We start from the raw sequence: 27559 nt of genomic DNA, 5'->3' as shown, positions 1-27559 counted from the left end.
AATTCAGCAGCTGATCTGAAAAAGATCTCGCTGACCTCCTACCTCTTGGCACGCTCAGATCTCAGGCTTTTAGTACCACAGGAAACAAAAAGAGCCTTTAGTTTTCATCTGGAAAAATCTAGTTCCAAATGTGCCCTCTAAAATTCCATCTTCTCTACACTTTTAATTGCATATGAAATTATTTTACCCCTCCAAATGATCCTTCAAGCCAATGTGAAGCGTTAAGAAGTTTAAGCTCATTTTAACTTATGAAGAAACTTCTTTCCCAATTCTAGTCCAGCGCAAACTGTTCAAAAGAGTAAAACTCCAAACTAACTTTTTCTTTTTTAAAATTACATACCCATGAGATCTGCTTCTTTTATAGTCAATGTTTGTTTTATAGACCATAGAGGTTTTTATCTATCTTGTTTATAAAATTCAATCTCGTTAATACTAAGAAGTTAGTCAGTGACACCTTGGGATAATAAGCTTATTTTATCACAGTTCTGTTATCAGCACCATTATGTTCCACTTCGTAGAGTGTTTATTACTGACACGAGAACAAAAAGTTAGGCTGAGACATTCAGTTCAGTCCCATGGCTGGCTGCAAGATTTTATAATTACTATCATTTGTTTTTTAAATGCAAGAATTGAATTTCATCTGAGAGCGATTGACAGGAAGAGCATCTGTGGGAGCCTGGGATGCTGTGTTCAAGGTGGCTTCAAAAATACACAAACTCACACTTCATACTACAGCGTTCGTAAAAATCCTGCACAAATGTCCTACAAAAAAAGACTCAAAGAGAACGAGCAAGTAAGAGGACTGTCTTTTCCTTGAAGCGTCTGAAATTGGTTATCAGTAATTAAGAGAGCACATCTAAATATCAGCACACGGAGAGACGCGTTCGCACCGGCTTATTTCAAGACAAAAGTTCCTACCTGATGAAGAAGAGAATTGTTCATCAGTCCTTGTGTCCCTGGGATTGCACCAGTGTGTTTTGCATGAACGTTATTCACCGATGGCAATTTGGCAACTTTGTTTGACTTGCTGCTGCTGCTGCTGTTTATGCTGCTAGAACCAGGTGGGCACTTTCTTTTCTTCCCTATTAGTTTGTCTAGGGAAGGATGCGAATGTGAAAAACCGCTGTGCGAGTTCACAGTCAGCTCACTGGACTGATGAACAAATGGCCCTAAGGAGAGAGTGGAATCGCTGCTGTTCATCATCACACTCATTCTTTTTATTGATTCTGCAGGGCTTCCAGTAGGAGGACCCCTCCCTGATTGGTCATGTTTGAGGCTAACGGAGTTAGCTTTGCTAGTCATACAATTGAGGCCAACGCTGTGGGACGAAGATGTCACCGACGGATGGTAGGAGGTCCCAGAGTTTCCAGAGTTAACCACGCAGTTTTTTCTAAAGGACTCTGTGGAATGAGAAGGTGCTAGCAGTGCGGAACTGTTTTTACGCTTCTTTCCTGAGCCGCCGCCGCTGCTGACGCTGCCGGTGCTGTTACAGGTGCCACTGCCAGCAGAAGATTCCTTAGGTTTAAAAGATTTGCTGGATTTCAACTTCTGAGGTTTGCTGGGCATAGGTGAAGGTACAGAGGAAAGCACTGTAGGTGTTGAAGGAGACGAAGACACTTGTCTTGATTGCATACTGCAGACAGGATCCACTGCACCCAAGGTAGCGGGATTTGCATTTAGTGTAGTTCCATGTGATGGTACCGATTTATTGTTCAGAGACGTACAGGAAGGAGACACCAGAGCTGGAGAGGACATAACAGTGGTGGGGAGGAGGAAACCCGTCGTGCTGACCCCATACTGCGAAGCAGGTATCGCATTTGTCCGGTGCGGTGCACGAACTGCTGCTGTGCTACTAGATGCTGGTGGAATTTTCCTGTGGGTAAACAGGAAAAGAAAGAAACAGGTAGCTCCCATTCTTTGGGATGACAATAAGCATCATCAATCAAGAGATGCAGTCACTCCAGCACTAAAATATCTTGCTGGCACTTAATAGTTGCAAGAGAACGATGATGAAAGGTTAAGAGAACTGGGCGTGTTTAGCGTAGAGAAGGCTCTAGGGAGACCTCAATGCAGCCTTCCAATACTTGAAGGGAGCTTATGAACAGGAGGGGAACGGCTGTTTACGAGCGTGGATGGGGATAGGACAAGGGGGAATGGTTTTAAACTGAGACAGGGGAGGTTTAGGTTAGATTTAGGAGGAAGTTCTTCACTCAGAGGGTGGTGAAAGACTGGAACAGGTTGCCCAAAGAAGGTGTGGATGCCCCATCCCTGAGGCATTCAAGGCCAGGCTGGATGTGGCTCTGGGTAGCCTGGTGTGGTGGTTGGTGACCCTGCACATAGCAGGGGGGTTGAAACTAGATGATCATTGTGGTCCTTTTCAACCCAGGCCATTCTGTGATTCTACAAAAACAGAAAGCATCCATCTTTGACTTCACTAATCTAAAGGAGGGGTTATTTTTTTGTAACTACAGTTACAGGTTTTGTGTATTTCTACAAATACCAACAAGAATAAGAACTCTTCCACTTGTACTCACTTCCACATCTGCGAATTAAGATGCTTCTCCACCATGAAGTTAAGTGCACATCGAATATGGTTCCACCGCTTATCAAACACGTAATAACCTCTTCCAATCTGCCGACTACCAAATGTGCAAAACTGAAACGACAGATTTTTTTACTGGCGTTTTCTACTCTCAGTAACAAAACATTTGTTTATACATACATGCAAAATTATTATCATTTCTAGATGTCCAAAGCAAGGATAGAACAGATGTTACACTGCAGAGATGAAAATGTAACAACTATCTTAAATTTTGTACATGCAATCATCTCTTCTGAGTAGCTGTCAGCTTACCTGCTTTTAGCCTAGCCAGGCAATGAAGTTTGTGATTTAATGTAAACTAAGTGGTTTTAACAGGCAGAAATCAGGAGAGGTGCATCTACTGCTAAGGTTGTACCTTAAGGTTTAACTTGCTTCTTCAGTGAAGCAGTCAACATTTTGGCAAAAACAGTAACAATAAATCAACCTCCACTATCAATTAGTAAGAAAATAAGTACTTTAAAACCTGAAAAAATATATACATAATAGAAATCCACCCTTAAAACCCCCAAGTTGCTTGTTTACAAATTCAGAGCCAGTGAGAGACCAAGGTTAACTTTGACTTAAAACATACAGCGGCTGGTTGAGGATGATGACCTGAATAATGACAATCCAGTTTTTCAACAGGCTCTTCTTTTTCATCACATTCTCCCTCATCACTGGATAACCGAGATGCTGGCTCAGCTGCAGGCAAGGGAGGGTGAGGGGACTCGTGGACTGAAGGAGAATCGCTGGGGGCATTTCCACTGTGCTGGGCTGGACAGCCTGGAGGCCTGGGCAAGGGAAGCAGCAAAGGTTGAGGCAAGGCTTGGCAATAAGCACTTATGGACATTTTAGTACTGACAGAAGGAAATTCACATTAACAGTCATTTGATATGATCCAGAGTCTCATAACATACCTACTTAGGGGAAGGACAGGAGGTGTTGTGCCCCTGAAAAAGCAGCAATTGTTGGAAAAATGTTTAAATTGATGTAAGTCAGCTTCTACTATTTAGAACTCCCAACCCTTCTTGCTATGAGTTACAACTCAGTGTGCAATCGTTAATTGCAGACAGACCGCCACCAGGGCTAGAGCAAAAATGCTACCCTGTCCCAAAGATCTCCCTCTCTCTTTCAAAATCCACATGACAAAGCAATCGGTATGAATTTCATACTACTGGATATACTGATTTTTCTTACCTTGGAAGACTGGGGGGGTGAGGTTTGGGTTTATTAGGTAATAAAGGCTTTGATTCTGTAAGAGTAACTCCATGAGAATTTTGGTGCAGCTCCTGGGAAGTTTTAGTAGGTGAGGGATGTGGTTCCCTGAGAGGGGGCATCTGCTGATGATGATCCGAATGTCGAAGAAGTTCCTTTTCCCTGGTTTTGCTTTTGTGCTCAGCTAACAACACATCAAATCGTTTTCTTCGACCCTGTACAGCCCTCCGCTGCGTTAAGGAATGTGTCTGCAAATCCATGAATAAATCATTAATCCCAAGCCATTAGATCTGTGGAAATTAAACACTCAAGACACATGTCCAGAGCTCTAGAATACAGACCATCACCACGCTTGTGGCTTAGTTAAAAAAAAGCAGAAGAACTGACTTATGGAACAGACTTGGACAGTTTGGGTGGTGTGATCATATGCCTGCTTGATACGAAATAATGAAGAATAGCAACTGAGTTAAAACTTATTTCAAATTGCTTTTCAAAAGAAGAAATTACCAAAGTTCAGTTCCTGCAGTGTGTCAGTGACAGCTTCGTTTACCTTTGTGCTAGACAGGGCTTTTTTACCTGAGACTTTCCCTATTAACAGTTTAGCTGCTTTTCATAAGAGTGCCTAATCATTACACAATTGCAGGGGATTGGGATTTTCAGTTCTTTGGAACTGACTGATACCCACTTCTCCCTCAAAAACTTTTGAGCCAAAAAACACATTTTATGTGATGGCAAGTTCTTAAAGATCACTTTATTTCGGTTTGACCCCGAGCTGTACCTCACAGCATCCTCACAGACTCCTTTCTGAGTAAGTTGCAGGGGTCCATCCAGTGGCACTAGCATTTGCACAAATACCTGCTAAGTATTTGCTGCAGGTTTTGCTGGGAGAAAGAGAAGGATACAGCTTGGCTGTGCTGCATACATGTGGAGTTAGAAGCATTCCAGTGCCAGCGTCCGTTTTAAAAGGTTTACCCAATAATGAAGAACTGAAGGTTACTTTAAGAAATATGTTTTTGGATAAATAATTAACTGGATTTTGAAAACAGCTCTTTCTTGGTTGCTGGTAATGCGCTTTGAGAGGAAGCATTTACAGAGGCAATTACTGACTGCCACAGCCTGTACTTTCCTGTGTTCTGTTATATTCCCCCAGAAATCAAACGTAAACCTTACAAAATCTTACTCTGATTAAGACATCCTACCTTGCAGGTCAAAGACCTAGTACAGGGTTTCTTGGTTTCCACATCAATGACACCACAGTATATATCAGGATCAAATTCTCTCTCTGTCAAAGATGCACAAACATCCCATCATTGAAAAGTTACAATAAAGACATTTTGAAATACTAACATTTTCTTCACAGAATTTAACTATTCCGCCAATGTTTTCAGGTAGGACACATGCAAAGGTACACAAAGATGTGAACAATAAAACTGTACAAATGCATTTATTTACTCTCAGCAGATTTACCACGTGCTAGTTCTCAAATCTGCAAACAGAATTGAGAAATTCACCGCTGAAAGAGACCACAAAGCAGGACTATCTCAGCTGCATTAGAATTTACTTGTTTTTTACGTACACAAATGATCTTGCAAAACAAAAAACATTTAAATGTCACGATAAATATGAACACAGGGTGATTTTTTGCTTTTCTATAATTCTACCAACAACCAAAATTATTGCACTGTAATACCATGTTTTCATATAGGAAAAAAGGAAAATTAAACCTCTTTAAAGACAGTGGAAGAGAAACATTAAAACACGAACTGATAACTGTAACATCAGGTGGTTTCTGAAAGCAACAGCCATGTTTCAAGTTGTTTGCATCCCTTATGAACCTGTCTAATCATAAATTCAAGTTCTAATACGTAAGTGTACTTCATTACAAGTTAGGTGTTCTAAGAATAAGTATTAATATGCTTCTAAAGGTTATTTCCATATGTGTATTTCTACACGTACACAAATAATATAGCAAGTAATATTTAAAAGCAATTACCTGACAATCTTTTATGTAAAAATTTCCTATTATTTGTATTTTCTTCAGGTTTCTTTTCCAAAAATGGAGGCACAGAGAGAAGACCTTTACCATTCAGTATCTGTCCAGGGGAAGGCAAGGGTGGCTTTGGTATTGAGGGACAATTAAGGCCAGTCTTTATTGAGGAACTCACAGTAGTAGAACAAGTTGGACCAACAGCAGCTTTCAGTTGGGCACCATCTATCTTTGGATGAATCTTTTCCACTTTGACAGATGGAGTCATACTATTGTTTATGAAAAATAAACAGAAAAAATTGCAGATGATAGTATAAGCATCACAGATCACAAAAAGTACTTGACATATTGTATTACTCAATACTCAGATCTATTAGTAATACAAATTTAGACTCTCGTTCTTAATTTTCAGTTTTAGTATTTTAATTCCTTTTCTTACATATTTTCACATCTTTGGTGATGTCCACCCATTCCTTCTGTGCTTTCTGCTACCTTTTCTTAAGTATTTCAGAGTCATCAGTGACTTCAGAAACTTCTCTATGATGGAGGTATAGAGACTAGATCAAAGAACGAAGACCCCCTAGTAACACAGCCTTTATTTACAGTGACTCAAGATGCACCTTTGCGAGTGCTGCGTTCAACAATTGCATTAGTTTACCTATCAGCTTAGACCAGGCTGCTCAAAGAGATCTGGTGGAGTTTAAAGTGATCTGTCAAAGCGAAAACCCTCTGAAACAACAAGAAATTCTACTGATACAGCAGTTTTTATGCAAGTATTAACGCTCAATTCTTTCTCAACACACATACTCACATTTTATCATGGGGAACTTTGCTATGCTGTACCGGATGCATTAACCTGTTGTTTCCGCTGATCTGCAGCTTGTCTTTGGGTGATTTCAACAACTTGGAACTTGATGATGATGATGATGATGCACTAGTACCTCCACTGGATGAACGATTGCTCCCACTTCCGCCGCTACCTTTGTTTTTTGAAGGGAAAGATGAAATGAGGGAAAATACTGAAGAGGAGGGAGGAGTCAAAGGCGGCTTGCTGGAGGAGCTGTGTCTTCTTTCTGAAGAGGAGAAAAAAGAAACAGAAGGGGGGGGGTTAAATTGGCAAGGCCCATACAGAAACAATTCCTAAATACTTCATACTGTCAATTACTACATTAATGTTTTTCCTTTGCTTGCTTGGGAGATCCTCTGCCACACACGGAGCAGTGAGGAGTCCCTGTAATCCATGAGGCTCCATTCACTGTTGGTCCCCAGTCAGTTAAAGGAGTCTCTTTACTTTGTGAGCTCCATTGCTCAGTCGCTACAGCTCAGCTTTTACGATACACTCCCCATTCTCCATCTTACAGAGCAGAACTCAGAAACACAAAGCAGAGAGACCTCAATCCCCAGGCCAAACAAGGTTAAATCAGATTTCCTCAAGCAGTAACTATTCTCTGTTAGTACGTCTCCTAATGATCAAACTGATATTGGAGCAAAAACAAAATTTCACTTTCTGATGATCTTCTAGTGTGCTCTACCAGACCTTCAGTGTGGAATGCCTCTGAGAACAAGGGCTGAAGCAATGAGTTACATGCCTTCTGGTTTTCTTATTGATTCTATCAATCCTTTCAATATATGACCAACGTAAAGAAGAATTCTATTTAGCAGGAAAAGGAGCTCTTCTTTGAGAAAGGATATCGAAACATTTGAGCAGTCAGGTTTTATCAACAGACATGTTGGAAAAGAAATGATTTAATTAACATTAAAGTGTCAGCATTAAATATTAACCATTAATACATTTCTAGAACCACTGCAGTTAAAATAGCGTATAATTCAAAAGTACTTTTTTGGGATAATGAATTCTCAGACACAGAATACTCAACAGCTGCACGGAGTTCCCAGCTCTGCCTACATTTACAGCTAACAGAGCATTTGCTCAGCTGATCTTTGGACACCTGTGATTCCTAAACGATCCCTGCACGTAATCAACACCTGCTTAGAGATGTCCCTCTGGCAATCAAGTATATGCAAACCATGGATCTAAGAGAGAACAGAGTATTAACAGGTCCATCTGTGGGTAACACTTCCTTCCCAGCTGGCATTGTTAATGGTGCCCACGTCCACCACTGGATCCTTTACACATTCTGACTTAAATTTACTTAAGCTGCCAAGGAAGCAGGCTACTCATGACGTTACAACAAAGCGAAAGCCAAGTGCAGCACAACCTGTGCACAGGTCTGTGACACTATGGAAAATACAAAGTAATATATCCACGTTCTGCTTATGGGATCTGTTTTTCCCTCCCCTCCTAAGTACAGCAATCACACGATATGGGGACGATAGCTGGTAAGAACTTCACTCACAGCTGGAAGCTGGAACCTGTGATGTTCATTCAGGATGATCTGCTTAGTTTTCTAGAACCGTGTGCCATTGAAGAGTTCTCATGTATGTTAGCATACTTATATTCTAGTCAATGGCTGTGCTTCTAATATGACATACTGCTTATTGCCAAAAGTCTTTTTATAGCAATGGCAAGAATCCCTGAGCAGCTTTGATAAGTTACTATTTGAGGGCCATTAGTTCAGCAATGCTACACCCTATGAGATTACTCCATGAGATAATGAGAAAAATTGCTCAATACTCTGCCAGCTTCTGTGTATTTAGAAAATCCGAAGTCTGAGTACTTAATAGAGTTACAAACAATCTCTAATAATTTAGTAGCTCACTAACATAATATTTGGAGTTTGTTTTGGGCTTTTTCCCCCCTTTTGCAAAGGAGAATGTTGCTTCATGTTGCTTCCTTGGAAACAGCTTGGCAGGCGAGAAGAGAACGAACCTAGGATAAGACTGAGTAAGCTCCTTGCCTCCCAGCATTAGGAACAAACTGGGCAAAATATTAATCTGTGTTATTGATTTAAATGATACGCACCCTTCTCTCCTGGCAGCTTCAGTTGGTACCATTCAATTAGCTCCAGACACAGATGTTACTGACTGCTATCTGCATGAATGTTTAGTAGCACCAATCTCAATACACGTGAGTTAATGAAAGAGGCAAATCTGTCACTGCTGATAATCAAAAACATTGACCTAGGAAAGCGAAGGCTAATGGCTCATCAAAACGCAGGACTGTTGTCTGTCAGAGACAATTTCCATTCTACAAACAGTTGTATGATTTGGAGCGCAAAGAAAAGCCAAATGAGCATTTTCTGGAATTTTGAGACTTGTGAAGATTACATACCCAGTACTGAACATCTCATTCATAACATACACAGCAGCATTACAAAGATGTTTTCTCTGCCAGAACTGCTGAAGTGTCTTAATTTAGCTAAACACAGGCGGTCACAGCACAAATAAGCACAGATATCCTTGGGATGTTAGCAGACTTCTCAGTGACAGGGCAGACAGTCTGATTCAATCCATTACCTACTGCTCATTATTAGGGAAACTGTTCTCACTGCAGTGTGAGGCACAGGAGGAGGCAGAGTGCTCCCTGCTACATGAGTCTTCTGGTTGTGTCCCCAGTTATCTGTTACAGACAAATCTGCCACAGCAGAATCAATATATTTGAGGGAAACCTGTACCAAAACAAAGCCTTAGATCTTCATGTGGGTGCTTAAATAAGTGGTCCGAGCTTCAAGATCAGGTTATCACTGCTTTTACACATCACAATACATCACAATGTAGGGCATGGAAAAGCCTCTGGATCTCTGATTTTTCCATCCCAAGAATGATATAAAATAGCATGCAAGAGAGGTGAGCTGCCAGTCCTGTTAGTGTTCCTTATGAAAACCTCCAGTGCATGTTATGATGCACTAAAGGGAAGAGATAAAATTAAAACTGTGAAGACTTCACTCATTTCCAATGTATTTGCTGATGGACTGACATATTCTCTTCACAGACAAATTACTACACAGACTGTCACTGAATAACCAAGACCACTGTGCACATGATGCCAGCATATCCGTGATAAATTCTGCTAATCATTTGCCAATCTAATGTAGTTCCCATATGCCATTAATTCTAACTCGACTTGAAAATACTTCAAAATAAGATCATCTCCAGGGGCTCAGTTTTCGGATTTTAAAAGTTGACATACGTGCACCTTCCCTTCATACAACTCTTGAAGGAAAAGTAGTACTTTTTAATGTTATGATTGCTCCTGCAAAACTTCACAGTGATATTTCAAGTACTGCACCTGCCCAAGGCGGCTCCCATCTCTAAAATCTCACGGGAAGGTTTTTGTTTGTTTTTAAAGCAGAAGGAGCTTTTGCTTTGGATGAACAGTTGGGAAGTTCCCCTTGATCCCATTCAGACTTGCAGGAGACACGCAGAAGATTCGCAAACATTAAAGCAAGTTGAATGACAGCATTTTGTCCCCAATGTAATCAGTGATGAGGTGCAAATCCAACTCACAGCACTGTGTAGAATGTGACTTAATGTTTAGTATTAAGCGCAGCTTGAATTTATCAGGTTTAGTTAACTAACCTGGAAAAGAAAGGAAAGGAGGAGGAAAGAGAACAGTTTCTCATCACATTTGGTTACTGCTTCTAGGCTGTAAACACTCAGATTTATTTTGGTCTATAACCTTATTTCCACAGTAACATAAGAGAAAATATACTTTTCATAGAGAAAATCATTTTCCTAAGATACTAATTTGCTGTACACCTAACAAAAATAAGTATATTATCAGAGTAAAAGCTCTCCAATTTTTCTTCCCAGATCTATGCTTAGTCCCCAAACTTCAGGAAGTGTTCTGTGGTGTTCATTCTCCAAGTGCATCAATTAATAGCTTTGGGCAGCAAACACGATGTACAGATCGAGTTTCATAAACCCACTTTTTTAATACTGACTGCTTACATAAGTACTGGGCAAGGAGTCAAACTGCCCTGTGTCAGTGCTGGCAGAGCCATCACTAAAACTCAACAACACCCATTCAAACCCACAGGGCCAGTTTAATCCAATGAAAAATGTTGTGACTCCAGTCACAGTTCAGTTTTAGCGTAGGTTAACTTAGGTGTAAGGGTATTATTCAGAGTACAGAACTAAATAAGTTTACTGAAACAAAGCATAAGCTTACATTTCTGTAACTATTATCTGCATGTCTAACCTAAACTAAAAGCACGATAAGTGCTACTTGAAACAAGCTTATCTTTTTTTCATCATGCTGATCTACTGTATGACTTACCATTTCAGAGATGAATTAGCACAGTCATATTAAAACAAGCATCATTCACCTGAGGATAAATTTTCTCCAGTGCACATTTCTACAGTCATTTTGGAGAACTAATTTTCTAATTGCTCCAAAAAATGGGATGCAGTGCATGCCATGAGGACACAGACTGGGACTGGAGGAAGCCCAGCATGAGTCTGACGAAGTGGCTGAGGTCTGTGGCTGCTGCACAGCCACTTGGAGAAGCTTGGAGAAGAGAAGGCTCCAGAGAGACCTCATTGCAGCTTTTCATTTTCATTGCAGCTCCTTTGAAAGGAGGGGGAACGGCTGTTTATGAGAGTGGGTTGTGATAGGACAAGAGGGAACGGTTTTAAACTGAGACAGGGGAGGTTTAGGTTAGATATTAGGAGGAATTTTTTCTCTCAGAGGGTGGTGATGCACTAGAACAGGTTGCCCAAGGAGGCTGTGGATGCCCCATCCCTGCAGGCGTTCAAGGCCAGGCTGGATGTGGCTCTGGGCAGCCTGGTGTGGTGGTTGGTGACCCTGCACATAGCAGGTTGAAACTAGATGATCATTGTGGTCCTTTTCAACCCAGGCCATTTGATAACTCTATGAATTTAACAGAAGACAATCACAAGTGACGTACACAAAGGCAGAGGAGTCAATCTTACTCCACTTCTTCAACAAATGAAGTCCACAACTTCAGAAGAGCATTTTGAGCAGTAAATCCTGATTTGACCAGGAGTACCCAAAGTCCTGTGTTCTGAAAAAGGTTTTTTTTTTAAGACACAACCCTCTCCTGCCAGCTTGAATCCTCAGCCACATTGACCTCACCGTGACAAAAAAAATTACAAACAAACCCAAAAAACAGATCCACGAAGATGCTGCAAGAGGAACCCAGGAGCTCAAATCAAGGCCCATCAATCAAAATGCTCCTCCTTTGATACCATCCTGGCAGCGTGCAGCTGGTTGGGAGCAATCGCCTGCACAGGCGATTCACTTCATCTGCTGCTCGCTCACTTAGTGCTGCTTCATTATCCTGCACTAATCACGGGACCCAGATACCCAAGATTCCGCCTTAATCTTCCACTGACATCCCTTTAATCATCTGATCAGTTCTGTTTGCACTGCAGTCAGGATGAGGTCGCTCTGTGTCCAGCCGGGTGGTGTTATACCGACACGGAGCCGAGCAGGCAGCATCTACACTAAGTTTTATTTTACACTCCAGCAAGAAAGTTACAGAAGAGAATTCTCACAGAGACCGAGCATCAGCAGGACAGACCGCCAAGGGCTGACTGGCAGCAGCACAATCTGTCATGTCTCTAGAGGGACTTCCTGTTTCATAAAAAATGTTCTGCTTGCAACCAGCAGCTGATATTATTGTTTAATGCTCGATGTTAGTAAAACCAAAAAGAAAGCTTGCCTGATTGTCATGTATGCTGATGTCACTCCATTCATGGAAAAGTAACAACTGAGCAGGAGAGGCAAAAGTATTAAGGAGGCCTAGCAATGATGTTGCAGCATAGGAAATACAAGGCAGGGCAGTGCACACAGGGAGTAACACAACGTGCACATGCTCCCATGCTCATCACAACTGTCTTCCTTGTAAATAACCAGCAATAGGTATAAACTTCTTATCTAAGAAATAGGTTTATGTAACATCTTTTACATAGACTATGCCAAACTTAGCTATACTGATATAAGCTCAGATCTCAACAGTTCCTTGCTCAAAAAATATTCAGGACATCAGACATACAGACTGCGTCTCTCCTGCCTGTGCGCAACCCCATGCCATAACAAGGCAATTAGGCCACAATGATGAAACCCCACTTTAAAAACATATCTGACTGGTGCTATCAAAAATCCAATGAAGTGCAATATCTAACCAATTTTGAAGAGCATATTTTAAAACCCAGGGGTCACTTCTGCAACTTGATGCATCGAAAGGTTTGCTTTGCCTAGCAGAGATTTAAACTGCTGGTTTGCATGTTTTCACATGACACCTTCACCACGTACACTGCAGCACTCAGTTTTACGTTTTCATTAAGATTGCAGCACCAAAGAAGATAAACTCATTCTCCCAAAGCAAAAAAAAAAAACAGAATTTCAGGTCAGGTCATGCATTACAGTGCAAAATCTAACCACAGAAATTAACCATTTTTACAATTCCACTTAAAATGTTTGCTCACACTGAAATGCTCCTTGGCAGCTCCAACTCGAATATTTGAGGAAACTTTTACACTCTCTGGCAAAGAGGACTCAGAAAAATCACTTTCCTCTTTGAAACCTGAAGCCAACAGACAAATAAAACAAATACACCAAGAACTGACTGTGGATGCCCCAGGGCCATTTCTAAGTTGGTAGGGCACAAAATCATCACTAAGTTTTACCTCTCATATGTTTTCTGTATCTTGTTTACAAGAAGCATTGCTGTGTATTTCCTGCTCTGGTGGTCCAGCCGTCCTAACCAGAGCCAAGGCCTCATTGCTCCAGATGGGAATTCCTAAAGCATTCCCTCTGTCAATCATCTTGGAAATGCACATCTTGGAATCTCCCTAAAGAGCACACAAAATCTGCCTATGCTTTAATTAGCATCCACCGATTCATTATGGAAATTCAAAATTACAAAGACCAAAGGGGTTTTTAAAGATGTGCTTCGGTTACAAATGCACCATTCAGAATCCAAAACTCTCATATATATTAGTACAGGACTTCAATGTATCATTCCAGTTCTGAAACCCCTCCATTTAATTCACACTGATTTAAGACACATCAATAATGCACATCTGCAGGTTGATGATGGCCCAGCACACTTAACAGCACCTCCTCATGAAATCCAAACCTCAGTTCAGCCAAAAGCCACTGACTGTTAGGAATGATGTATTTAAGCTTCTAGCCCAGCTCTCACTTTGGCTTGTTTTTAAGAACAAGTTTACCAGAGCATTTTGCACTAGAAATTAGAGCAAAGTCCAGAACCTGAGAACCACCATGGAGAAGGGCTCTGGCTTTTTCCTTCCCCACTCTCACCGTGAGCACTGGGGTGCTACTCCATCTCTCCCAAGTTTCCCAACATTTAACACTGAACATCTGGAAATTATCAAGTCCTGAGAAGTGTGGTGGTTAGTTAGTTGACCACATCCTTCTGAACAAAAAGAATAATACTAATAGCTACCATTAGGGTCTTCTTTCATTACAGTAGTTACTGAGCAGCACTGGCTGCTTACAACACTATAAAACCAATTGCTCTCTGATTTCTAAATACATACATTAGAAGCTTTTCTTGAGATTTACTTACAAGATGTGAAATCCACTCAAGTGATCACTCTGCAAATATTTTAGATTAATGGGTGTGAAATTATGTGTAAACAGGGTTACATTTCTGTTACTGTTGAAGAAAACAGAGTAGGAGAAAAAGCTCATTTTCCTTACAAGCTTCTCAACGCCAATTTCAAACCTTTAAAACCAGCTGTCAAAAAGGAGACAATCCTGCAACCGTAACTTGGATTATTTAAATGATGCATTTTGAACATCACAGCTACAGCACAGCCAGGATGATGCTGTGGTTTTCTAACCAGGCGATCCTAAGTCAGCAGGAATGGCTTCGGCTTTCCCCATAGGAAAACTGCAGCAGAACTGCTCCCCAGAGACCAACGCCGCAGAAAGGAGGGGAGGGAACAGACTGCAAGTAGCATTATTAAGAATGCAGCAAAAAAAACAGCAACACTAAAACATATTTAAATAAACAACCTTCAGGTGCACCCTTTCTGACACTGCTTCCTTTCCACAAGGCATTGCACATTACCAACGTTAATTTTTCAGTTTTTCCGTATTTGTTACTAATCCCTCCCAAAGCCTTGCACGCAGAGCACACGAGTAGTTCTGCAATCAGATGCCTCAGGGTGTAGGATTACTCTTTCTAACACATGTGCTGCCCCTGAGCGATGGGAAATGGCCCTGCAGCCCCCACCCATGCAGCACTGCCAGCCCCAAGCCCAGGCACTGTTTTGCCCCATGCTGCAGGGGCAAACTGTAATTAGTGATGCTCCCTTGGGTTCACTTCAGGTGCTGAGACCCTCGTGAGGAGCTCCCAGGAGTAATGTGGGAAAACAGAGACAGGACAGGGTCTTCAGGGCATATCAGAGCTGAATGCAGAGCTTGGAACAAGAGGCTGCAGGACAACATCCAACTTGTGGTGTGCTGTCCTGAGTGACTCGAGCAGAGGCAAGGGAAGGATGCATTTCTCACCATGCAACCTTTTGGGTTGGGAGCAGGCCTGTAAATCTGTCAGGCACAGGAACTGAAATATTGCAAAAGTTATTACAGAAAGACAGACAAGTGTCTTGGATGGCAGCTGGCCCATGCAGAGATTATAACACGCACGTTATGAGCACTAATCTCTGGGCAGCCTGACGACACGACACTACCTGCGTCAATTGATTAAAGACAGGCACTGAATTAGCCATATTTTTGCTATTAACAAATGCGTTGTTTGAAATTAACTTCGGAGAAGCTGCAGTGACAAACGAAAGCACCACTGAATGGAGGTGCTGCGCCATGCCCACATCGCTCAGTGCCACATCCCCGTGGTTCTCTGACAGCTCCTGGGACGGTGACTCCACCGCTCCCTGGGCAGTGGGTGCCAACCCAGAGGTCAGGATGGGCCTTTCCCACCACGCTCTTCTCATCCAGCATCACCAAGGCTGTTCACCAGCCCTTATCACGTAATGTAGTGGTCAACACCTGTCCACCTTTCATCCTGCTGATGCTTCTCTTTGCACCACATTTGAGAATTTTAACATTCTCCCTGCAGCTATTTACCTGTAGCAAACTTCAATCCCTGCTGCTACAAAACATGCTGAGTGAGAACTACTTAAAAACCATTTGTCAAACAAAATAGAGAACACCCAGGCACTGCCATCCATTGCACAGATAAAGAGAACCCTGCTGAGGCCTTTTGCTGCAGGATGTGATGAGCAAGGAGATTTTGGACCCCAGAGGAGACAGGCTTGTCACCAAAGTGCAGTAATAAACACCTGACAACACCATGCAGAGGAGCCTGGGTGGCACTGTGGATCTGGGGGACCTGCCTGCCCTGCAGGAGCTTCTCAGCACAGGTTTGGACTGAAGAAGACAACTTTGAGAGGTGGAAAAGGGAAACAAACTGGTGGTAAAGCAAATAGGAAAGCTTTTCAAAAAGATGTTTCTAAATCAAACGCCTTTCTGAAATGTGAAATCTCTTGGAAGTTAATACCAAAACTGCAACCTCGGTGGAAAAGAGAATAAATTGAGTTGTGGGGCTTTTTATTGCTGTTTTTGAAGTCAGATCCTTATGTTATTTTACACCCTTACACCGGCCATTTTTGTAATTATAAAAAAGGATCACTGCAGCTTAACTCATGGTCAATCATTACCGGCACGAACCAACTGTTCCCGTGTTTAAAAGCACTGAACACATTGGCCACACACCAACTAAAATTGTACAACAGCATTAGCACAGCAAAGTCTTCCAGCAGTCACCAATACAGCCGAACGAGGGCACGAACTGAGCACGCTTGCACAACAATGCCTTTCAAACGAAAACAGAGCAGCCTTTTCCCATCGCTCTGCGAAGGCTCCCGGCAGTGCAGCACGCTGCCCGTGCAGCCCCAGCGCCCTTTCCATCAGCGTTTGCAGCAAGCCTGCAGCTGCGCTCGCTCCAACGCGCTTCCCGTTTCCTCCCGCAGCACGGAGGGACGGATTTGCCCCCCGGTTTGGGAATTACGTGGATGAACGAGCTCAGGAAAACAAGCTCAAGTGAACAAGTCCTTAATAGTTGCTTTCTTTAATTAACGCTTTGATTAAAAGCCGCCCATTTATCTAGAGGCCTGACAAGATTGCAATCAACCCGCAGTTTTATCGCTGCAATCTGCCCCTCTCTTTTCACCCCGACCGCTCTGGATTTGAAGGGGGTGGGATGCCGAATTTCCGCAGGAAAGCCCCCGCGGTGACCGCAGCGCGGTCCCCCATCCGCTTATTGAACTTTGGCCAAATCGCCCCGATGTCATTTCAGGAGGGCTCCCGCGGGCCGCTCGCGTTTAATCCTCATTTTCGGCTTATCCGCTCCGATCCGCCGAGTCCACCGGCGGCACGGCCCCGCTCCACCTCCTCCGGCTCCGCTCCGGCGCCGCGGGCCGTCCCCGCCCGTCCCCCCCCCTCCCCGCCCGGGGCCGCCCCGGGCCGCGGCTTTACCTCCGGCAGCGCTGGAGTCGCGGCGGCGCTGGCGGCGGCCCAGCGGGGCGGGGAGGTGGAGCCGGCGGCGATCGAAGATGGCCATCGCGGCGGGGCCGGAGGTTAAGCCGCTCTCCCATTCGCACAGCGAGCGGGCAGGCCGGCAGCGGCCCCAGCAGGCGCCCGGAGCTCCGGGCTGCGGCCCCCTGCAGGAGGGGCTGCTTTTTTTTTTCTTGCTATTATTGTTTGCTGGGGCGGCTCTTGAGTAATTATGAGAGAGTAAAAAAAAAGGGGGAGGAAGAAAGAAAAAAAAAAAGGAGGAAAGAATGAAAAAAACGCAGGAAAAAAAAAAAGGGAGGGGGCAGAAAGATAAAAAAGGGAGGGAGTAAAGGAGAAAGGGGGCAAAAGGGGGGAAACCGAAGAGGGAAAATGAAGAGAAAGCGGAAGGGGAAATGAAGAGAAAGCAGAAGGGAATGAGAGGAAGAGAAAAGAAAGCATAGTGGTACTTGATGACAAAAATAGAATAGGAAGAAACATATTGCTAGTGGCTTCTGCTCTTCTTTTAAATGCTCATCGCCTTAAGGTAAAGTTTCTGGCCTTTCCTCTCCTATCAAATGCCATTCAGATTCATTTTTAAAGCAAAAAAGTCACTTTTCCACTTAAAGTTTGCTAAGAGAAAGACATATATGCATACACTCATGCAAATACTTTTGTGCATATGCTCACTGCGTTACAACAGTCAAGCAGATGCAGGAAGCATCATTTCAGGAGGGCTGGTTTTGCCTTTTTGGTTTTTTTGTTTGTTTCTACAAAGATGTACAAAAGCCCAGAGACGACTCCTCCAACCAACGAGCTCAGAAAGAAATAAAGACATCCTCAAACCCATTTCTGGACCACCAACTTTCCCACATCTCTGCAGGCAGGCACACAGCAATCAGCTCCTCCAGCAGCTGACAGCTCCAGCACCCATCCCGTTCATTAAAGGCAGCACAGCCATACACACATTTTCCTGCTCTGAGCTGTTTTAAAAAGCCATCTTTCTCCTTTGCCAAAATCAGTAGCAGCCATGTGTGCTTCTGGAGGCTTTGTTGCTGTTGTATGCTGTTCTACTTGACACCTATCATTAAAACTGGGTAAGACTCCAACAGATTTTAGTGGTTCCCAAAACTCTTGACTTTAAACTACCATGTGGGGAGCCAGCACTGATGTGTTTGTTTTCTTACCAACTCAAATTTTCCTTCCTTAGTCTTTGATTTGGTCTATTCTCATTTTAGGACCAAGAGGGTGAGTAACTTATTTTGCTTCTTGTTCCACAAATAAACTGACTGAGATCGGGCCATTCAATTCCAGCCTGGAACAATATAGTAAGTTGTCTTCCTTGTGAGTGAGAGCGAGGACAAAGAGTCCAATCAGTAGGAACCCAGCAGCTGGGTGTCAGAGCTGGGGCTGGAATGGAAGCGAGAGGCATGACGGCACATTCACACGGCGAGAAAGCGAGCGGCCGGCTGACAGCACGCAGCTGCTGAAATGCACTGGGTTTTATGCCTTGCAATAACAAAATCTATGATTTTGACATCTATGCTGGAACACAGCTTTTTTTTTTTTTTAATTTAGTATTTTCTAATGAACAAGGACTTCTGAGCAACTTCAGTCAGCATTGAGGGGATTTCACCTTGAAACTGATGGATGGATGTGCCGCAGTTAAATGAGGAGTCTGAATGGGCATTCTGATAAGTTGAAAAGTAATCTGACTTCATAAAAGCAACCTGTTATACGTAGCACCGGGATGATGAAATCATTCAGTGCAGGAGGTGGGGGGAGTTAGCTCTGCTGTGCTGCATAGCCTGATATCCAGGGCCTGGCTGATGAGAAAGCAGCCAATAGAAGGACAATAGGAATAGTGTCAACCATTGCAAAGAAATAAACTTTGCTTCCTGTGTCTCAGGATAACAGAGCAGCATTGGTGCCCTCCTTTCTACATTTACTCACTGAACACACAAAAATGAGAAGGTATTTATACCATGAGTGTTGCTGTCACTAAGCACACACATCCAGTATGGAAGCAGCATGCATATGTCCTATTAAACTGGGAGGCAAAAAAAAACCCTAACCAAACCAAAACACAACACGCAACCTGAAGGTGTGTGTGCACTGGGCAGGAGGTGTTGCAATGGGAGGGTGAGCGATGGCAAAACACGCAGCACAAAGCCACAGACAAGGTTTCATTACCTTCACTGTGCATGAAACAGCTTTTATCCTCTCTAGAAATTCAGCAATCTCAGGCACCAATTTCACAACACTTGAAGCTGGCTGGTGCAAACCAGCAGTGCTGCAGCAAGAAGCGTTCCTGCCCTCTCCCCCAGTCCTGACTGTTCTGCTCAAACCTTCACACCATCTGCTCCCTCCCTAACAAAGACAAAATGATCAGCTCAGAGACCTGACAGCCTCCCAAACTGCACGCCTCATTGTGCCAAAGCCTGCAATTAGCAGAGCGACCAGCAGCAAGTATTAAGAAGTGCCTTGATCACAGGGAAAGGGCTGGGGGCTGAAGCAACTCCTAAACGATTGGCCATGACAAAGAGCTGTGTTGTGAGCTGTGATAAGGGTCATTTTGCCCAGATGCTGAAAGTTTTAAGGGATATCCAAGATTTAAACTTGCAAGGAATTTCATCTGATTGATATCAACACTACATAAAGCAGGCTTGCTTACTCTGCAGCCTGCTTAGGTTTACATTTAGTACCCTCTAAAATGATTTTGCTGTAAATATTTTGCTTCAAAGAGATTGTTTGGTTACGGGTTACTATTATTATTCTTCCTGGAAGGAAGGGAACGACAGGCCTCGAGTCAACACCGAACTTCTCACAGCTGATCCATTGAGAACTCATGGTTACTTGGAAAAACCACTTTGCTGCTATGCAGTGAAAGAACCCCCCCCATATGCTGCAACATCATGAAACCAACCTTACCATATACAGCAGCAGAATTATATAAAAAGTAAAGGAGTGCTTCTGATATGTCTCCAAAGTCTCACTTTTTCTCCACATCTGGAAAGAAGTGCTCTGAAGCACCACTACAAATGAAATCCCTGCCCTCCAGAGCCATGGGACAATGGATTTTGAAATCACTGGATTTTTATCTGGAGCAGCTTTTAAAGCGGGGAGGACAGAGGAAATTTTGGTAGTGGACAGTTCCTAAGTGACACAATCTGTCATTCTCATTCTGTGACAACTGACGCAGAAGCATCAACCCTTGCAGCATTACACGCAATACAGACTTACAGTATTTCTGTAGCTATTGAGGCCATCACAGGTATTTTCAGAAGCTGAATGGTGGATAGCTTTGTGACCCACACAATGACCTTTGGTCAAGGAGTACCTGGCACTATGGGAGGGGACTGACACTGTTGGTTTAAAACTTTATAGTCCAGGAGAGGGCCAACATGATATGTTTCCAGGAATGTATATAGTTACCATAAAATCACGGAACCACCAAGGTTGGTTATATGTGGCTCTTCACAGACTGAAAGCCAAAGCAAAATGAAGAGAATGAGGACTAGTGAGTCCAGTGTCAACAATGAGAAGGGCCAGAGTGGGACTGTAAGGTTTCCCTCTATGATCTAGAAATGTAAAAGGAATGGAAAACAATTACTTCACTAAGCTCATCTTACTACAGTTGACAGTTGTAAGAATATCAACATGCTTCGCCTACTAACTCAAACAAAGACTTCAGCCATGTAGTAACAAAGCAGATAGAGCCAATTTTCCTCTCAGCAAGGAGACAAGCCATGAGTTCCACGTGAGTATCTACAAATGCTAACGAACAGCTTTTAAACCCATCAACATTATACCAAACAAAATTACCGATCAGCTCAAACCCAGCTCTGTTAATAAATCCACTAACATCTGAAAGCTTCAGACTCTGAGATGCAAGAACACAAGGAAGGTGTTGCACCTCCTACCTAACAGAATGAGCAGCAACATACTGTAGAAGCCAGGGCTTCTGACTGACAAAGAGACAAACAGGTTCTTGGCATCCTGCAGGGTCACACGGAGGAGACAGCACAACACAACTTCTACCTGGAGGAGGAACAAAATCCTTTGGATAAAAACATCAAAAGATCGTCTGGCTGCAAGGGAGCACTACTTTTGGAAAGCTACTATGTATAGAGTTTTGAGTTAAAGATTTTCTGACTATCTTGCCAAACAGTCAGGAAAAACTCAGTTATGTAGAATCTGCTTTAACTCTCCAGGAACCCTGTCTAATTGCATCTTTTAGAAACCACTGCATAGAGTGAGAGTTTCATACCAACATGGGCAACTCATTATCTGTGGAACAGAGAACAGAAAACAGGAAAGAGTCTCTTGATGATGGCTCTTCTTTCTCTAATACAACCTGGAGAAACTAGTTTGAATGTTATGGCCAGCAGCTCCCTCAGACATTGCAAGTTTATTAGGACATGTATACTAAAAGATATAGGGTAAGAACCTTGATTTTCTATACAAGCACTACTGTGTATTTTTGCTGCATCAGAAAAAGATAATTGGGTTTTTAAGTATTTGGGTTGTTACTGATGGAATATCTAATAAATGCAACACAGCCAGCAACAATAACACAGACTCATGTCAAATTTCATAACATATTTATCTGTTTCTATTTCCTGCCTTAAAAAAAAAATAAATATTGCCATTGTTTTCAAGTTTCACATTGTTACAGAGCTCTTCCAGAGATGGGCACTACAAGAGCTAGTCCGGGACTGCAACTGAAAAGCAGCTTGAATCATTGGTGCAGCTGGACATGACAAAACATTTAGTAATCTGAATAGACTTCAAGACCATTTACATTACTTGGATACAACTATTTAGTGTTAAACTGTTAAACTTAGCTAGGTGAGAAACCTAAAGTTGGCATTAACTGTACTTTTTTTTAAAGTGAATGCCAGCCTGCATTTTGTATTACTACTTTTTAAAAATTCATCTGTGATTACAGATTTATCAATAAATGTGGAGCTCTCACTGTCTATGAAGTGATACACACTCCCTCTTCTGGTAACCTCTTAAAAGAGCTGGTTTCTAGACTTAGTGTATCAAATGTGAGATTTAAAATGTATCACATTGCCCAGGAAAAAAATCAAAGGGATGATATCAGTGGCTGCAAGTTACTTAGAAAGCCAAACACAGCCAAGTGTGGATGGAAAATAAGCAAATAAATAACAACTGGAAGTTACCTGATGCAGTGCCTAAGCGAAAGCTAAGTACAAGCAGCCTGCATACACTGCGGCTGTGCCCAAAACCAAATTGCTATTGATTTCTTTTAAATTAGTAGGAATTACATTGTCTTAAGTTCTCCCACAAGTGTGACACGCATGCTCACATCTGATGACAATTTCTGTGCCCTGCAGATATGCGAGAGGCTATAGCTTTCAGAATATCCCCCCCACCTCCTGAGGCAGCAGATGAAGTTCTTCCAAAACACTGCCTTCACGTGGGCCCTGCACGGATACCTTTCCTCCATCTAGCACACTGCCTCATCTCTCCACTTACAGAACTGGCACACTTTCCTCTCCCTGCCCTGCTGCAAAAGCTGTGTGAAAGCTACACACATCCTATGGACTTCTGATTCTCTACAAATAATTACTTGGGGGATTATTAAGTACAATTAAGAAAATCAGCCAAAAAGAAACGCAACATAACTGTAGAAGAAAATGACAAGACAGGTAGGCGCACACAAATGCATTTATCCATCCCCCTTCTCATTGGTCAGTGCCTCATAAAGCTGGGAGAAATGTCCCAGTTAAAAACTATATTTCTTCTGCCTAAAACATGCTGAGTCTGAGAACATCATGACATTACACAAATCACACTTACACATTGCTGCCAAAATATTAAGAATGGAAATGCTTCTGAAAAAACTTCTGGTTTTGCTTTTGTTTTTGGTCTAATGAAATCTCTCCCTTTCTTCTTCCACTCCCCCTCCAATATAAAGTAACAAAGGCAATAATCTACCTTCTTCATTCTCCCTTCAGTGAGGTCATTTTCTCCTGCTTTCTTTACTTAGCTTCCTCCTTATTGTCTTCATCTATTTCTTTTCCACACGTTTTACTTCAGTTCTTTGTTTTACATTTCCCTTTTTAGCTATTCCCCTGTGTTCTCTCTTTCCCCTCCTCTCCTTGGACACGCACCCAGACTGCAAACCACTTCTGGCTGCACTGCAAACTCTGCCAAAGCCTCCAGCCTGTGCTAGTTGGGCTCTGCCATCCCATCCCATCCCATCCCATCCCATCCCATCCTTTCCACCCCTCCAGGTGCTGCACAGCTCCCAGCCCTCCTGCAGCATTACGGCTGGGAATGGTAGTACCTTGGCCAAAAGTTAACCTGACTGAATGGTACTGCTGAGATTTCCTATCTGCCATTCATAGATGCACATGCAGAGGAAAAGGGGCTATGGGTAAATCCTTCCCCTTCCAAACGTGGCATTTGTTCGATAGACGGCTGGTGGGATGAGAGGGTGCAACCTGTGCCACTTGAAACTACGCGTTGCCAAGAAAAAAAGAGAGCTTTCTTCATGACAGTTCAATACCCAACACTGTTTTACAAGCTTCCTAGAATACTTCTCCCTGGAATTATAGTGGCGCCCATCTGAGATCTGTAGTTCTTGGAATAGTCTATTCACTGCATGAGAACACATACTTCTCTCTCAAAATAAATGAGGAAGTCCCTATAAATATTTGATTGACTTATATATGGTGAGCTCCCCAACAGCATGTTTACATCTCGATGGCTATGACCCAGTCTCAGGTCCACCTCCATGACAGCAGAAATCCTGCTGCTCTTCTAACAACACATCCAGCCCCCTTCCAGCTCCCTAGCTCTTAAACAGGTTGCAGCTTCATTCTGCTGTGCTCCATTTAGGGCCCTCTGCCAAAGGCTGCGTGCCCATGGCCTGCCCTCGCAATGCGTGCCACCTCCTCTGGCGGAGCTCCAGCTCAAAGGAGTGGCTTAGGCATTAGAAAGAGCCCTTTTAGTTAGAAGGAAGCCTTCCAAGGATGTGGAGCATGGAAACCAATGCAGAACTGCCTTTGCTGCATCTGCTGAAAACCTGAAGTAATTCTGAGAGCTGCACTGTGCTCCAAGCACCAAATGAATTTTCAGTGGCGAAACCTTACATTGACTTTCAGATGAGTTAACTCTCTCCTTTTGGATCTCTTTGAATAGCAGACCTGACAACTGGCTTCTTCCAAAGTGAAACTGTAGACAATTGCACTCAACAGCTCCTTGTATCACAATGCCCTGCCTTCTTCAGATCGTACTGAAATCTGTTATCAACCCACTAACTTTCTGCCTCTTGCTGAACAAGTATTTCTGTAAGCCACAGTGGACATGGCACTACTTCCTCTTTTCCCACAAACATAAATAGTGTTGTTTTCTTTCTTTCTTCTTGTTCTCCCCGTGTTGATGTCCACCTTGAAAAGGGAGTGGTCTGCCCCAGTCTTTGAGTACTTCACAAGGGGATCATTATAAACAAACAGGGTTTCCACATAACATTTGTATAATTATCTACATTAGCCTTGTTTTAAAAACACTTTAACATCAATAGAACGGAATAAGAAGATACTCCCTATCCCGCGAGCAATAAAACACAAGGATTTCCGCATGTAGGCCTGCTGCTAGTGCTGAATGGCATGAAATTTGATTCCTGTTAACCAAAAGCCAAAAGCACACCAGAGCGTTTCTGAGTTCGTATTCTTTCAGCACACGTGGTGCTGTGAGTGGGCAGAACAACACGAGTTACATCCTAAGCGGCACGCCAGTTTTCTTTACATCTGAAGCTGAACATCACGATTTTTGTTTGTTGATCTTAGTGCCTTACGTCCTCAACCAGAGGTTGACAAATCCATGTACCCACAAAAAAAGGGAAGTTCTACTATACTACAAAACCGCCATCGACTTCTTAAACAGACTCCCTGCGTTTCCATGTCATAAACAAAGACCACAGCCATTACGCTTACAAAAATAGCCTTCTGCACACCAACTGCCTGTGTAACCACAGCACACACTTTCATTACTCCTCAAATCCTGCATGGCAGAACTGTTTCAGACTCTAAATCCCAACGCACACAAGCTAAAGGCTTTGGGGTGCACGTTTCAAACCCCCCAAAATAATAACAGAGTTTCTTTCCAGGTGGTAGCAGTTTCTTATTTAACGATGAATTATTCTTAAATAAGTAAATAATCAGTTGAAATGGTTTTCTGAAATGAATCCTGCGCTGACCTCTGAGCCCATTCCTTTCTGGGAATATGCCAAGACGATTCTTGAAAAAGTTGCAGAATTTGACGTATCTCTGCCAAGAAGAAATTCAACCAGTTGCTGCTGGATCCAGAGACTGGAACGGAGATCTAACTGCTGGAACACAGACTGCGTGAACTACTGCAAGAGGACTCCGTGTTTAAACACAAGTTGCTGAAGCTGCCAACGATAATTTGTTAAATCATATACATTAACTCAGGCTATAATATGCCAAATGCCACCTGTGCATGTTTGGCAATACGCTTGGTAGATTATTCCAGCACATCTGTGACACACCAGATAATATTCAAGTTTTATCTTGGTTATTAGACTACTACAGAAAATTACTGATACCCAAGAAAATCCCTGTGATTTATATAAAATACTTTCATACTGTTTTAGAAGTCATTAGAGAACAGTGGACACTTCATTACCAAAACAAATTACTTGTTGCCAAAAGCATGCAAGCCATAAAGAAAACTTATCCTTCCAAAACACAGATGAGCTCATGCAATCTCCTACAAGAAAAAAAACAAATAAAACAAAACCCACCAAACAAAACTCCCACTACAGGTCCAATGGCTTTGGAACAAGATTCAGTACATTCCTTTCTTTTCATATCTGCCTCAAATGCTGCCTTGCACAGACACTTTATCTTTGGCTTTGTAATACTTGCTAAGCACTCTAAACAAAAACATCTGCAGAATTCAAAAAACTTTTAAAGTATTAAATACTGATGTTAGATTTCCAGAATTAGCTGCTGCCAAGCATGAGACAACACAAAAATGGTAGGACAAATTGATGCTCAATTCACAAAGTGTCAAAAGAAACTGAGAACATTACACTGCTTCCAACCCTCTATGATTCTGTGATAATACCTGAATCACTCATGATATAATGTCCAAAATACAGGAGCATGTTATCAGAGATAGCTAACGGATCGCTCATCCCAATTAAAATCACAATGACTGTTATTTGTACTCTCTAAATGCAGTCACTTAACACCAAAAGCTAACAAATAAATTAAAAACAACAGAACACCACTATGATCAGCCAAAGCAGTAAACCTGCTAGCTAAAGGTGGGTGTGAGAACTGGGTGAAGGAGAAAGGAATACGCTCATACAGTTAGATGTATGAAGGAGATTCAGGTGAGATTTCACAGCCACTTGCTGGATGGATCCATGTGAACACCCTTCTCTGCGACCGAGATCTGCCCTCCTTGGCCTCTACAGGTTGAGTATAAGATTGTGTGATAATCTTCATTTCAAGTTCACAGCCTCCTGGAAAGCTCAAGTGTACAAATCTGTAATACTGTTCCTTTCCTGAAACCTACACTTTAAACATGTCCTGGGCAGAAATACAGATGCTGGGGTATTTCCCCTTGGTTCACAGAGAAGCAGAAAGCAAAGCTCAGAGCAGTTGCTCGCCTTAGTCACTTGCATGCCAAACCTATGGACTCTAATCAAAACATGGCACATACCTCTATAATGACTCAACAATCTGACACACTGTAATGGTCTCTTTTCAATGCTTACTGTATTAATGGTTTCCACAATCACTGTGTGACTCAGATGCTATCAGTTTTACAGGTAGCATTCCTCATGCCATACCTACTGCTAGCAGTTATAACCCCACTTGGTATTTATGGAAACAAGAAAATCTGCTGGAAAAAGAAAAAAGAATAGGAAAAAAAAAACAGAGGGAAGAAAATCCATGTCTCTAAACTGATGCTACTTCCACACCAGCGAGCTATCTATCTCCTCTCTGTGAGCCACCACAGAGCAGCTCAGATGGGGAAGGGCAGCAGTTCTCTCCAGACAGGAGGCTGATCACCACAAGGGAGATGCAGTAACCATGTGGAATGGCTGAAATACCAGCAAAAGGTCACACGGCTCCAAAAACACTGCACTTCAGGGCTGCCATGAAGTACCTGAAATAACTGCAGCTACGTCTTCTGCAAAGAGCAGCTTTCTGCTGTAGTATAGCAAGCATCTATATATTTAGCATGATTTTTAATGGCAAAAAGAAGGAGGAAATAAAGGCAACGTTTTCAGTCCTAACGCAGGCTAGCTGCCAAGGAAGCATTCCTGATAAGGGTGATGGCTGACAGACAAAATCAG

General features: G+C 42.6%; 1 protein-coding gene across 2 annotated transcripts in view; it reads right to left on the bottom strand.

Moving 5' to 3' along the window:
- Positions 1–27559, bottom strand: part of ATXN7 (ataxin 7) — a gene marked incomplete at both ends in the record, with an annotated part of 53382 nt that overhangs the window by 379 nt on the left and 25444 nt on the right. For both annotated transcript variants that reach the window (XM_079540312.1, XM_079540313.1), the window contains 7 exons: positions 919–1873; positions 2535–2656; positions 3174–3372; positions 3779–4044; positions 4996–5078; positions 5790–6052; positions 6595–6856. In XM_079540312.1, the coding sequence (XP_079396438.1) occupies positions 919–1873; positions 2535–2656; positions 3174–3372; positions 3779–4044; positions 4996–5078; positions 5790–6052; positions 6595–6856 (2150 nt within the window). The remainder of the gene's footprint in view (positions 1–918; positions 1874–2534; positions 2657–3173; positions 3373–3778; positions 4045–4995; positions 5079–5789; positions 6053–6594; positions 6857–27559) is intronic.

This window comes from Tetrao urogallus (genome assembly GCF_951394365.1).
Source record: "Tetrao urogallus genome assembly, chromosome: 10".
Lineage (NCBI taxonomy): Eukaryota > Metazoa > Chordata > Aves > Galliformes > Phasianidae > Tetrao > Tetrao urogallus.
This window is presented reverse-complemented; position numbering and strand designations above follow the sequence as displayed.